Raw genomic sequence first — 13,982 nt, 5'->3', positions numbered from 1 at the left:
TGTCCTCTGATTTGTAGGACTGTACTTCCAGGACCCTCAGTAGCCAAAGGATAAGAACTACTTAGAAGCCAGCGTCCCATAGTGGCAGCTTCTACCAGCTGTGTGGCTGTATGGTCTCAGACAGCAGATGTGGCTGGTGGAGGTACGGACAGACATATGGCCAGCAGGAGCTGCCAGTGCAGGGTGCTCGCTCCTGATAGCAGCAGCTCCAGGTTCTTTTCCTTTGGCCACTGTGGTTCCAAGGTATAGAGCCCTGTGGATCAGCAGATACTGATTTCTATCCTTGAATATCCCCCATCTGTGGATAGAAATTTGTATCTGTGGAGTGCTCTGTGTACAGGCATACACCATCCTATTCAATTTAAGAAATTAGTAATCTAACCTGTGTCTGAGAACAGGCAATAACCAAGTTGATCATATCATATAGGCATGTGGCAGCAACCTCTTTAAAGGGCAAAATTATATCCATTGCTTGCCCACTTTACATAACCTGAAAAGGCAGTGTATGTTTTGAAAAAAATATGTATATATATTTTTCATGTGAGAGATTTTTTTTCTTTAAATTTTGAGCAAAGTACTTTTAGCTGATTTTATTTTTCAGCTACTTTATTCCTCTGTTCTGTGGGAAAATGGGGGCATAGTCTTTCAGACAACAAAAACAGCTGAAATGAAGTTGGGTAACCATGGTCTTCAGTGAGCACTGCTGCCTTTGTTTGCTTTGGAATAGAGAAACTTTTAAAATAGTTCATATTTAAATAGTATTTCTAAGAACATTTGTATTTTATGATAGAGTGGGATGTATGGAAGGGCTGTTGGGCATGTATGGTCATCTGGATTCTTTTTTTTTTTTTTTTTAAACTGAGACCAAAGAAGTTCTGCTGATTTTTTGTGGTAGAACTGCATATTTTTCTGCCTAAGAAGTGACTAGAGTGATAACGTCAGCTTTGAAATAGTGACTCTTAACCCTGAGAAATCTTTCCCTGTATCTTTTTAAAAAATCACAAAAAAAACGGGTATATATTTATACCCTATAAAGTTATACAGTTAATTTTTACACTTTCTGACTATCAGTCTAATGTTCTAACAGCAAAGCTAATTTGGACTTCTAGCGTTTCTGGGGGGGGGTTTCGGTTTAAAAGTGTACATTACATATTTTCACTAAATAGTTAATTGCATTTAATGTAACCATATATAGGCTTGAATTTTCAAACATACGTGAATAATTTTATCTGTGTAAAAGCCCTATTTAGCTCAGTGGAATTCTTTACGTATATAAAAATTAAAGCACCTGTGTCTTTGTGGGATTGGGGTCTAAGACTGTTTTCTCATTTTCAGTGGTGACCGATACATCAGTCATAGCCCTGGAATACAAGATTTGCAACACTAGATCAGATTGCTCGTCGATCAGTTCTGGTAGTGTGCCTCTGGTAGTGGCCAATAACTATTCCTTCACAAGAAAGTGAAGCCTACCTTTCACCCAGAACACCATCACATGCTGCTAAATAATTGTGCTGTACTGCATGTTAAATGCATTTGATGGGGTTTAGAATAGGGGAAATGAATGAACTTAAACTTGTACTTTGAAGCAAGACTTGATTGAATTTAGTTCACAGTGGTATGCCTAAGGACAAAATGTTGTTACTGGTCATAGTTCTGTATCTGAATCTGGGATATGCAGTGGCAGTGTATTTTCATTCTTGAGAAATGTTAAGTTACAAATGTTCTGTTTGGCTGTTCTTTTTGCTAATAGCATGTGCTTTCTGCTTAAAAGCTTGTTGTTAAGTGAAAGTGAGGTTTGCCTTAGTAAGGTGTACAGGATAATATTCCAAGGCTCAGTAACCAAGTCTTAATATATTGTTCTTCATGGTACAGAAAAAATGAAGTTCACTTAAAATTGTTGTGCAGTGATTTAGTAGTTAGGATATGCATCCCATCTCAGATTAGCCCCCCAAGCCTAGTGGTCAGGCTTACTAGCCAAACATTGTATGGCATAATTGGCAATATGTACTCTGAAAAGGATTGAAACTCAAGATCACACCCTCATGTGACTCCTAAAGCAATTGAATTGCTCTAGGGAGGATGAAAGTCTTCCTTGCTAGAACAGTTAAGAGAGCTTGCCCTGCACGTTCTACACCCTCATATAGTTAAAAACAAACAAAACCAGTTTGTCCTTAGGTGACTTTTTAAAAATACAGAATTGGCAACATTAGAAATCCATTTCTTTTTCCATTTCCTTCCTCTTATCCCCTACATTTCAAAACATTTGTGTAACATTATTAAATGTTACTGACTTTATTATCTCTTTCACTTTGTTCAGGCCAACAATCAAGATTTTGCAAAACTTCTTCTGGTCCACTGCTAGATTGTCTTTTTGTCAGATAGGCTACGTCTACACTAGCCCCAAACTTCGAAATGGCCATGCAAATGGCCATTTCGAAGTTTACTAATGAAGCGCTGAAATGCATATTCAGTGATTCATTAGCATGCGGGCGGCCGCGGCGCTTCGAAATTGACGCGGCTTGCCGCCGCGCGGCTCGTCCAGACGGGGCTCCTTTTTGAAAGGACCCTGCCTACTTCAAAGTTCCCCTTATTCCCATCTGCTCATGGGAATAAGGGGACTTTGAAGTAGGCAGGGTCCTTTCGAAAAGGAGCCCCGTCTGGACGAGCTGCGCGGCGGCAAGCCGCGTCAATTTCGAAGCGCCGCGGCCGCCCGCATGCTAATGAAGCACTGAATATGCATTTCAGCGCTTCATTAGTAAACTTCGAAATGGCCATTTACATGGCCATTTCGAAATTTGGGCTAGTGTAGACACGGCCATACAGTGTTAGCTTTCGCAAAGAGGAACTGACTATAAAGGACCCATATTCTGACTTCAGTAAATAATTCAGACAGACTTGAGCATGGAAAACACTTGTGGTGGTGAAATTTTTTCCTTTGTGCTTTAATGAAAAATTATGTATTTCTAGGAGTACATTTGCAAAATTTAGGAAAGGTGGTGGTGACAGTTTTTAACTGATATTGCATAATTAAACCTTTTTAAAAGTAGAGGTTTACTGATTTTTTTTTTTAATTCATGTATACTGCGTGTCTGTGTATATATAGCTACAGTACATACAGAAGTTACCCATATAATCATACACATAGTTTATGATATTTATGTCTGGTACCTGAGAGAGCGATTTCTAAATATATGTAAGCCTTTTAAATTGATTAGGGTAGAACAATTTTATAAATGTTCATCAGATACTTTGAGTTTTAGCTTAAGACAAAAATAGTTCACTAGAAAATATAAAGTTTGTTCAGCCTACTCCAGTAACAAAGTATTCCAGACCAGAAGTCTCTTGAATTACTTTTTTCTTAATTAACACCTCTCAACAGATTAAGTATTTAGGAGTACAGCAATACAAAATATTGGAAAAAAGATACTTAAATACACACAAATCACTGACCTATTTCTAGAGGTGTGGTGAAGCCTGAAAATGTGGATTTCAGACAGTCTGAAGTTCAGATGCATGGTTTTGGTTTTGGTTTTGGCCAGTGTTTCATATTTTGTAATTGTGGTCATTTTTGAATAATGGCCGTAAACTGTAATTCATTACTAACAGTGGTAAATTTGCTGATGGTCTGTGCAGAGTGTGTTGCTGAATCTCCTTGTTTTTGCCTTTTAAATTTTATTTAAAGAAGCTGTAACTATTTTATTTTATAAAATTACTTTTCCATATAATTATCAAAGGAAAGAATGTGGGCACAATCTGTCAAGATGCAGTCCAGATTATGAAAGAGCTTGGCAACCTGTATTTTAGAAGATTGTATGACTGTTAATCCTCACCATCACTTTACAGAGGTTATAGCAGTCAAATTAGAACGTAGGTTGAACACTCTGGCTGCTACCCACAGTGAGGCAGGATTCTTTATGCAGTGGCACTGTTTGTTCAAGACAGTGGATTTAGAGACCCAAAGGCCATTTCTACACATGCCACTTTTGGAGAATAAGTGGGCTGAAATATGCTAATGAGGCACAGATGCAAATCCCCATGCCTCATTAGCATAAGGTCACGTGATTTGGTGTCCGGAAGACGTTCTTCCAGACTACAAAATACCGTTTAGAAACACGGCTCCTGGGGGGTCTTCTAGAAGGAAGCCTTTCTTCCAGAGGCCCCCTTCTTCCTAAAATTAAGATGCAGCCGCCAGAAAGACTTCCTGCTGGAAGACCCCCACAGCACCGCACTTCTAAACGGCATTTTGGAGTAAAGTGCATGACCTTATGCTAATGAGGCATGGGAAATGTGCATCCGTGCCTCATTAGCATATTTTGGGCCATTAATTAGCATGCCACATGTGTAGAAACAGTCAAGATCTTCGATTTTTTTTTTTTTGTAGGCTCCAAGCTTTAGAGGCAATGTTATGGGTAAACAATACAATATAGCCTCTCAAACAAGGAGAAGAATATTTGCAGACACTTTTTAGTCATAACTTTGGAGGTTGTCACTTTTCCATATTTGTATAGTGATGGATTATCATCATATCAGGAAAAAAAACTGTGGAAAACAACTATTTATTGAGGTACTTACATGGACCTCGTCACCATAGTTTCAGAGCATCTCACAATGGCTAATGAATTTTGTCTTCGTATCACCATAGGCAACGTAGGCAGAATAAATGATTTGCTCAGGATCATCACAGATAGCCATTACTGAGCTAGGAATTGAACTCGGGTCTTCTGAGCTCAAGTCCTGTGGCCAGTCCACTAGATAATCATTTTACTTCTTCCAGGGTACAACAGTATTATTGGTTGGAAAATGCATTATCTGAGCTGCATGTACTACTTTGTGACAGTTGTGGTTTTTACACTGTGGCCTAGAGAAAGTGAGAGGAAAGTGTAAGACCAATTTGTAGAGCAAGAAATATTAATATCTAGGAGCAGACTAATTGCCGCTTTTGTCATTTTGGATTAGATTAAAATTTCATTTTTGTGAGTGTTGAAAATCTGAATGCTGCCCCCTAATAATTAACTTTGGTGTGAATTATAGCAGGAATGGCTTGGGTTGACTATAGATTTGTAATGGGTCAGAGTACTGTGACCTTTAACATTTTTTTTTTAGTTCAGCCATTTTCTTGCATTAAACATGAAGACTCAGATAAGAGAATTCTAATTTGATAGATAAATTTGTTTTTGTTTCCTATAGTAATATAGCTATAATATAGCAATCCTATAAGTTTGATAACTGAGTCCTCTCACTTGGGGTTTACATGGAGCTTGAGACACAAAAGCTTGGCATTGTTTTAAAACTCCAAATCGTAAGTGATGATACAAAACACATAATTCATGACCACAGAAAAACCTTCAAAATATGATGTGGCAGATTCTACCCTCTGACCCAGAACAATTCCTTACATTCTGATGAATTGCTTTACTGTAACAGCTAAGAATTAGGCAGTTAGATTTATCAGTTGTGTAAAAAAGGAAAGATCAGTAATGATATGGATGTTATTAATTACACAGTTTTATTCTTCTGAAATACTTGCAGGGAAGCATGGGTAGCATTACTTGTATTGCGTGGAAGGGAGATACATTGGTTCTTGGAGATATTGATGGAAACTTAAACTTCTGGGATTTGAAAGGAAGAGTATCCAGGTATGAGTGTCCATAAAGTCTACCTAAATCATATAAAATGAAGATCTGGTAAAATCATTTTAATTTTATTTTCCCTGCAGTAGCTGTGTATGTGGTGTTGGAGATAACTATTCAAGATTGTATTTTTAAAATGAGAAATTCTCAGTCATGTCCTAGCAGAGAGTGATGTATCAGAGAGATGTTGGGCCAAGTTCATAGACTTAAGATACTATTGTGATCATCTAGTTTGACTGGTGTAACATAGGCCATATAACTTCCCCTAAAATAATTCCTAAAACATATATTTCAGAAAAGCATTGTGTTGATTTTAAAAGGGGAAGAATCCTTCATGACAGAATCTTTCATGACCCTTGATAAATTGCTTCTGTGTTCATTTACTCACTGTTTAAAATGTGTGACTTATTTCTAGTGTGAATTTGTCACTTCAATATCTAGCCATTGAATGTAGTTATACCTTTCTCTGTTAGTTTGAAGAGCTATCAAATATTTGTTCCCCTTGTAAGTTCTTATAGCTGTAATCAAGTCACTCTTTTATTTTTTTATTTCAATATATATTAAATAGCTGCCTTTACGTACCCTCCAAATCAGGCCATTTTTTAAAATGTCTTCCTTATTATGGAATAGTGACTTTTGGGACAGCTGATAATGTGTCTTTAGACAGTTGCCAGCTATCAGTCACATTTTTTTTGTTTAAATTATTCTTCCCGAGTGATTTAACTCATAATTGGTTTCAGTTTTGTGAAATTGACCCCTTTAAAGCACCAAGTATATTCATCTCTGATCTGGGCATCATGAATATGATCAACTCTTGATCACTTGTACCAAACTTATCATAAATTTTCTGGTTCTATGATAGAGAATAGTTTCTGTTGGTGTAAATCAGTATAGCTCCATTGACTTTCATGAAACTAAATATTGATTCAAAGATCTGGGTCGTTATGTTTAATCCAAGCAAGGTTATTTTATAATATATTTTGATAACTAATAGTATACAAATGTTCTGATGTTTTCCCCTCCTGCAACCACTTTTTATGGGAATGTCAATTTTTGAGATTTTGTGGGGGTTTTGCTAATTATCTATTTATATAGCATTGGAAGATTAGTTCTCCAAATGTATACAGGATCAAAGTGTAAATGCTTGAAGCAGAATTTATAACCACCACCTGTGGTATGGTATGTATGTTTGTGAGAATGAAATGGAAATGGTGGTTCTTTTTGTCCTCAGGGGCATCCCCACACACCGAAGCTGGGTGAGAAAAATACGCTTTGCACCTGGGAAAGGAAATCAAAAAGTGATAACAATGTACAATGATGGAGCTGAAGTTTGGGACGTAAAGGAGGTGCACATCTGTTTATTTTTATCATTCTCACCTGTGCACAAAATATGCTGCTTTGAATTAGAGAGTGTCTGGCACCCAAGCAATCTAGTTAAAATAATGCTTAATCTATTGATCACATCTGTATAATAGTAACCCAGCCTTTCACAATTATTTTTAGTTTTTTTCATCTGTTTTCAGCTGAGATGTGTCTTTCCCTAGGAAAGCTTATGCGCTATTGAAATATAGTATTTTACCAGTTTTCTAGTGAGTTTGGGTTGAATATGTTGTTTTGAACGCACTGTTAGGAATAGACAAAAATCTCTCTTCTAAAACTTTGTTAAAGGTTAATGAACATCTACATTTGTGAAATTATAAAATTGTCTTTGCCTTCAGAACTTGGTCTTAACTTATTAGAGGATGTAGGAATGCCGGACACCTTATATTAACCCTGGACCTGCTTCTCCTTCCCTGCAAAAGGAAAAAAAGGAAAACAAAACAAAACAACCCTGTATTTGGAAAAAATGCTGTTAAAAATACTGGGGTTATTCTTAAGTAGTTGGAGTTGCATTCCTCCCTCCAGGGGCCCATCAATACTGTCATGAGTAGAGCTGGATGATTCCATGGGTCTGATGTTGAACTCCATGTATTTCACAGCTCGAGCAGGGCTATGACCCTATATTCCTGTCCTCAGTGAATGATGTCTGAGGAGTTCTGGTGCTACTGCTTATTCCTCCCTGCAATGAAATGGAGGAAATTGAGGTAGAAGCTCATTGATTTCGACTTGAAAAATCTGTCAATACCCAGGAAAGCAGCTGATGAGCCACACCTTGGTTCTGTCTCCAGAACTTCTTCCTGTTCCGTGGTGCTCCAGCTTTCTTTTATATGTGTGGTAGAACTTCACTGTCTTCAGTGTCATGCCACAAAACTGCTGCTTCCCCTTTCTCACACCCCATTCGCTTCTACCAGCTTATACATGTATGTGGAGAGAGAAGAGAATCTTAATCAATGAGAGCCTCACTGGCTGTTTACTTCAGCTAAGAGGAATGGTGGCCTCTTCACTGCAAGCCACTCTGTTATACTGGAATAGGGAAAAGTGGGTGTGAAAAGCGCTGTATCTGTCTCAGGCACTGCAGAATTAAGCTATTCTCTAAATCCCTTTTGCAAGCCCTGGAGGTGATGCTGGGGAGTGGAGGCAGGGCGCATGTGTATCCGAGAGCACTGTGGCCTGTGGAATAGCCTACTGTAACCCAGGCAAGCACTCAGATCTCTCTCTTTTACCAGAGGCCTTTCCACCCCCTAGAGCATTTCAGGATCCTTCCCGCTCCCCCCTTGCTTGAGAGTCCTGTGGAATGGCGCTGGGAGAAAAAACAGAATCATGATCAGTGTGATTAACAGCATTACTAAAAATGAAAATTCCTTTATATTTCAAGCTGCAGATGGTGAGCAGCTTACGAAGTGGAAGAAATGTCAATTTCCGAGTACTGGATGTGGATTGGTGTACTTCAGACAAAGTGATCCTGGCATCAGATGATGGCTGCATCAGAGTTTTAGAGACAAGTATGAAGTCAGCAAGTTTTAGAATGGATGAACAAGAATTAACAGGTCTGAGAAATTTCAACAGCACCTGCTCACTTGCTTTGAATTGTTTCCCTTTTACTACAGGCCGCAGTATATTTCATTTAGGAAGATGTGTCTTTACAATTTAAAACTGACATCAGTCTAAGCCAGAAGATGAAGAAGTTCAAAAACACCAGAAACTTTGGAAACATGGATTAGTTTTATGAAATAATAGGCTATACAGCTTTTGATATTTCTGAATAACTCACTTCACTTTTTAAAAATTTTGTCTAAATAGATATGCAGCAAATTCATTGCATAAGGACAGTCTTTCACATACTCAGTATGAGTTTAGTCACGTTTGTGATATTTGAAAAAACACCGTGTTACATCTGTATGTTTCCAGAGTTTGAATCCTACTCATTGACTGGTTCAATAAATGGCCCAAGTGGATGCCTCCATGCAACTGTAGAACTGCATCAGTTTGTGAAAGCTTAGTTGACTGACTTATTTACAATGGTGTTAACGAGCATAAATTCTTACAAAAGTTGCTTTAGCAGTCTTTCATCTTTCAGGTGAACTATTTAGCTAAAGTGGTTAATACATAAAATCATGAGTTAAAAATGATCCAGATTCTTCAGATTGTGGGCCAGTCCCATTAAAATTATTCATATTACTTGTGTAGTAAGGCATTATCCAATAAGGCTGATATCATATGGTATTAAGTTTAATATATACTCTGATTTAATATATTTTTCTAGCTTTGTCTACAATTAAAAATGGATTTCCTCCTCCCCCCATACTATGAAAGCTGTAGTTTTGGTGAAAGACAAGTAATAGTGTGATCAGCATGGCATTCTATTATCTGGCATTCTCAAATAACTGGCATTTTAACCATAAGTAAATTTTAGTTAAATTTTCCATACGTACAGTATAATGAAAGTAAATATAAATAAATATAACAGAGTATAAGTTTACAGTATACCATACTACTGTTATTGGTAAATAAAGTACTCTACATACATTTTTGATTGTTTCTTAATATCTAAGCTTCAGTGTTTATCTGTTGCTAGTTATACCTCTCTATTATCTAGAATATTTGAATATCCAGCAACTTCCCAGTCCTGGAGCTGCCAGACATGAGTTTACTGTAAATTATTTCTGAGACTTGAAAATTAAACTTTGTCATTTGCCTGTGGTGCTTTAAGAATCAAGTAAATTTTGTGTGATTTCAAAAGAGGATTTGAAAATGTTAGTACTAATGAACGTTCATTGGATACATGATATAAGAAAGAAAATATAAGAAATCAAAGTTGTTATAGGTCTTTGTTTAAGCCAACCACTAACAGGTAGAGGTTAGAAAGAAACTTCCCAGAGGAGCAGATTATTCAGTAATGTTCCAGGACTGGGAATCTAACCCCCTCTTCTGGAGCATTTTACTGTTGTTGGAGACTAGGTACCAGACTAAATGGGCCACTAAATCTGATTCACTGTGGCTAAATCTAAGCAGAAGTCTTATACTGAGTAGGCTTTTTGAGGCATTCATTATATAGACCTATGTTTTTAGTTAAATTCCCTCCCTGTAAAACCATATTGATGTTTCTTGTTTTCACTGCAGATATTCCAGAATAATGAGATAAAGAGTCAGTTTCACTAGAGTCCATAGTAATTGTGATGTGTAAGGATGATGCGTTCTGGCATATTTTGTGTGAATTTCTTTCACCTCTGCTTTATAGACGCATCTACCACATACATCTCTTCTTAACTCAAATTTCATTTTTACCTTGCAAGTTCATCTGCAAACAGCTTTTAACTAAACTAAAAGCCAAAGGCCAAGAAAGTCAGATTCTGATTGTAAATGTCTAGTGACTAACCGTATCTCCTAGGAAATCTTTTTGCTCATGTGAAATGATCCATGCTGTATATATGGGATTATAATCTGGCCCAACATTTAATATTTTGGTTTTTGGCACAGGAAGCTATACGTTTTATAGTTGTTAAATGCTATGCCATTAGAGGTGAGCTGCTTACAGATCTTGAAAATTACTCATTTACTTATGTATTTCCTTTCTTCTATTTCAGAGCCTGTGTGGTGCCCTTATCTCCTTGTTCCAAGGGCCTCATTAGCTTTAAAAGCCTTTTTGCTGCACCAGCCCTGGAATGATAAATGTACTCTAGATATTTTACACATGTAAGGCTTTGTTTTAATTTTCGATTCAAACTTTTAACTGTTATCACATGCAGATCGATTATGTATGCCTTGGAAGGAGGTTGTTAAATGGGTCAAATTCAGCATTTATAGAGCAGTTGGAATGGAGGGCTTACCTCTCATCAACCAATAGGAATTTGAGATCAGAATTTTGTTTTATTTTAAGTAGCACTCTACCTTCATCTTCAAAAACAGACCCTATGTTTTTAAGACAATAGCAATTGTCTGTAGTTAGCATTAGAAACTTGTGCAACAAGTTACATCAAAAATCAGTACTGTGCTTTCTTTCTAAAACCAATTGCATTTAGACTTAGAGGTGGTCAGTAGAGAATAAATTCCAAGTGTCCTTTTCTGTAAACTGATTATCATGTTTTCTCTTAAGTGGTGCAGATTCCCATCAGAATGGAGCACCTTATCGGGCTGTAACATTTATTATTTATAGTGCAATAGCAGACAACCCATGAGGATTGTTCAGGGCAATACGCAAACCACTTCCTGCCTAAAGAGGTTGCAGTCTGATGAGTAATCAGCATACAAACCATATGGTCATATACATATGCTATATATTATTAATATGCTCTCAAAGCAAATTAAATGTAAAATATCTGAGTCAAATGAGATGGTAAGGAGCTAGAAGCTAAAGGGGCTGAGTTGGTCACCAGCGTGAAAGTTGAACTCTCCAAAGGGAAGCATGATTTTATGTAAAGAGATGGAGATCATTGAGTCCACAGGGGAACAGATAATGTAAGGTTTGAAAGGAAGGGAAGAGAGGAGTTGAGTGGGATACTGATCAAAATGGAAATGGAGTGAGCAAGTGCAAGGGGCTGCAAAAACAGCAAGTGCAGAGAAGACAAACACCTCCACTGCAGCCTCTGGGAGCTTACTAGGGTCTGTCTACATGGACAGTTACCTCTTGGGTATCTGAAGCATGAATACAGTAGACCCTGACTCCTGCGTAAGTCAAATTTCCCGTGCAGCTCAGGGGAGCCAGGAAACTGATGAGGGCACCAGCACTGGTCAGTTTCTTGGCTCCAGCAAATGGAGGGGAGCCAGGGACCAGGCGGCAGTGTGGCTCCTGGCTCTCCTCTGCTTGTAGAGCCAGGAAGCTGAACACGGAAGGTGCCCTCATCAGTTTCCCCGCTCCTGTCAGTGGCACCAGCTGCTGCCCCTGACAGGAGTCGGGAAAATGACCTAGTATGCTGTGATCTGCACTGCTTTGAAACAGAGTAAGTTACGGCTCACTTGGGAATTTTTAGTGCACAGCAGTATGGTCCAAAAGGACACTTGCTATCTAGCAAGCCAGTGTAGGGTAGATTCACCCACCAGCTTGCTGCCAACTATGTATTTTATGAAGACAGGCTGTCAGTGTGGAGTGTGAGAGAAGTAAAGGCTGCCAAGGACCGCTGCAAACATACTTGCTTACATTTTCCAAAGTGGGGAGTGATTTTTGAGTGCCTCTATTTTGGGTGCCTAACTGGAGACTCCTTAAAAGGGAATGGGGGATGAAAATTAAGGCTGCAGTGTTGGAAGGGGGAAACCATTGATTCAATATGCCTTTGAAACTTTTGAAACTGTGCAAAAGAAAAATGCTGCTTTTAACCATCTTAATATACACTTAAAAAGTACAGATACAATTTCCTTCATCAATCTTTAACTTTCCTTTACAGTAGTTTGCATTTAACACATTAGTGCTGTATAGTATTCACTTTTTTCAGTTCTTCTGCTGTCTAAGTACTTCTAATTACAAATAAGGTGTGTAGTTCATGAGTCAGTTCATAACTCCAGTGTTCACAAGTCTGATATTCTACCATAGCTGATAAAGGGGTGGGAGTGGGGAGATTGATGAGTGAGGGGCCAGTAAGGGAAAGTCGTGCTGACAGTGGGCATGTTGGGCAGAAAGAGTAAGGAGATAGTCAGGATTGGATTTATTATTGCTGAAAATAAACAAGATTAAGCAATAAAGAAAGTGGAGGTCGGAAAAGAAGTTTGAGACAAGGGTTTGAGGATGAGGAATGGGCAAGCAACGTGACAAAGGGGAAAACCTGGAGGTGAGTGGGTAACTTGGAAATGTGAAGAGAAGGGAGACAATAACAAAGATGTCGAAGTAATAGTGAGAGTGAGCAGAAGGGAAGAATGGGCCATGGTTAGCACTTCGGAGCTAATAATTGATATGCAAGGTTTCTGTCTAAACCATGTTTCCTCCACTTCAGATAATATTGCAATTTAGATCTGAGCAAATACAAAATTCTTAAAATTTATATTGTTGTTAAATCATGTTTTCTTTGCAGCGATTATCCTGAAAATGAAAATATTAAAAACCAGCTTCAAAAACAGTTGGATTCATTATCCAAGTAAGAACCCTTTTATTAAAGTTTTAACAAGGTACCTTTTGAGTAAGGTTGAAGCAGCAAAAGTTATAACAATTGGTTTTTCAGATAGCAGACAATCCAGAATAACTTTATTTTGCCATGTTTCAAGATAAATACTTGAGTTACAATAAATGAAATTTAACATACTTCATGACCTGCTTTGTCTAGCGAAAAGTGAAGAATAACATTCATCCCAAATTGGAGAACTTGCATAACACAAATTGTTGGATATTGGCTTAGCCGTAAGAATAGCTGCTCTGTTGATCCTTTATGAAACTCGTGTAATTTGTGACATTTGGGTTGTCCCATTATCTTCTTTGACATCAGCAATGGTTGCCAAAGGAGGCCCCAAAATACTCACCATTTAAATTCAAATGCAATTCCTGGCTTACTAGAAAATATTTCTCAACATGTCTGCCCCTCAGAGGGTTGAGGGGTGCAGCTTCTTTAAAAAAAAAAATAAATAAATCCTGACCAGCAAAAAAGATCACGTAGATATTCTTAAAAATCCTACCCTTTCAAGATCAGTTAGTCTTTATGGGTCAAGTTCATAGTTCTGGTGATATGACATCAGTCTCCCTGGTTGCATAGCCAACAGATGGCAGTACATTCATTCAGAGGATTAAGGCAATCCTGGCTGCCAAGAAACTGGTACCACTTCCTCTTTCCTTTCTACCACTTAAATAAAAAGTTAATTTTCTTCTGTATGCAGAAAAATGCATGCAAAACCTTAAATCATATATTAATACTAGATGTATTGTCTGTTGGCACCATCCAGATTATATTTACAGAATTCTGACATTTTAAAAATAATTTTATAATGTATAGAATTGTTTTAAAACAGTATCACAGCTTCAGGCATTCTTGACTGCTATTCAGCTATTAAAACTGA

The 13,982-nt window shown here is 37.7% G+C and overlaps 1 protein-coding gene across 3 annotated transcripts in view; it reads left to right on the top strand.

Moving 5' to 3' along the window:
- The window catches only part of WDR11 (WD repeat domain 11), a 71,707-nt gene that overhangs the window by 43,907 nt on the left and 13,818 nt on the right, over positions 1 to 13,982 (top strand). For 2 of the 3 annotated variants that reach the window (XM_075000529.1, XM_075000528.1), the window contains exons 17-21: positions 5,530 to 5,636; positions 6,862 to 6,976; positions 8,386 to 8,557; positions 10,595 to 10,703; positions 13,010 to 13,072. In XM_075000529.1, the coding sequence (XP_074856630.1) occupies positions 5,530 to 5,636; positions 6,862 to 6,976; positions 8,386 to 8,557; positions 10,595 to 10,703; positions 13,010 to 13,072 (566 nt within the window). The remainder of the gene's footprint in view (positions 1 to 5,529; positions 5,637 to 6,861; positions 6,977 to 8,385; positions 8,558 to 10,594; positions 10,704 to 13,009; positions 13,073 to 13,982) is intronic. The other variant, XM_075000530.1, reaches the window with a different exon arrangement.

This window comes from Carettochelys insculpta, chromosome 7 (assembly GCF_033958435.1).
Source record: "Carettochelys insculpta isolate YL-2023 chromosome 7, ASM3395843v1, whole genome shotgun sequence".
In the NCBI taxonomy this organism is placed as follows: Eukaryota; Metazoa; Chordata; order Testudines; family Carettochelyidae; genus Carettochelys; species Carettochelys insculpta.
The sequence above is the reverse complement of the archived record's forward strand: the minus strand, read 5'-3'. Positions and strand labels throughout refer to the sequence as shown.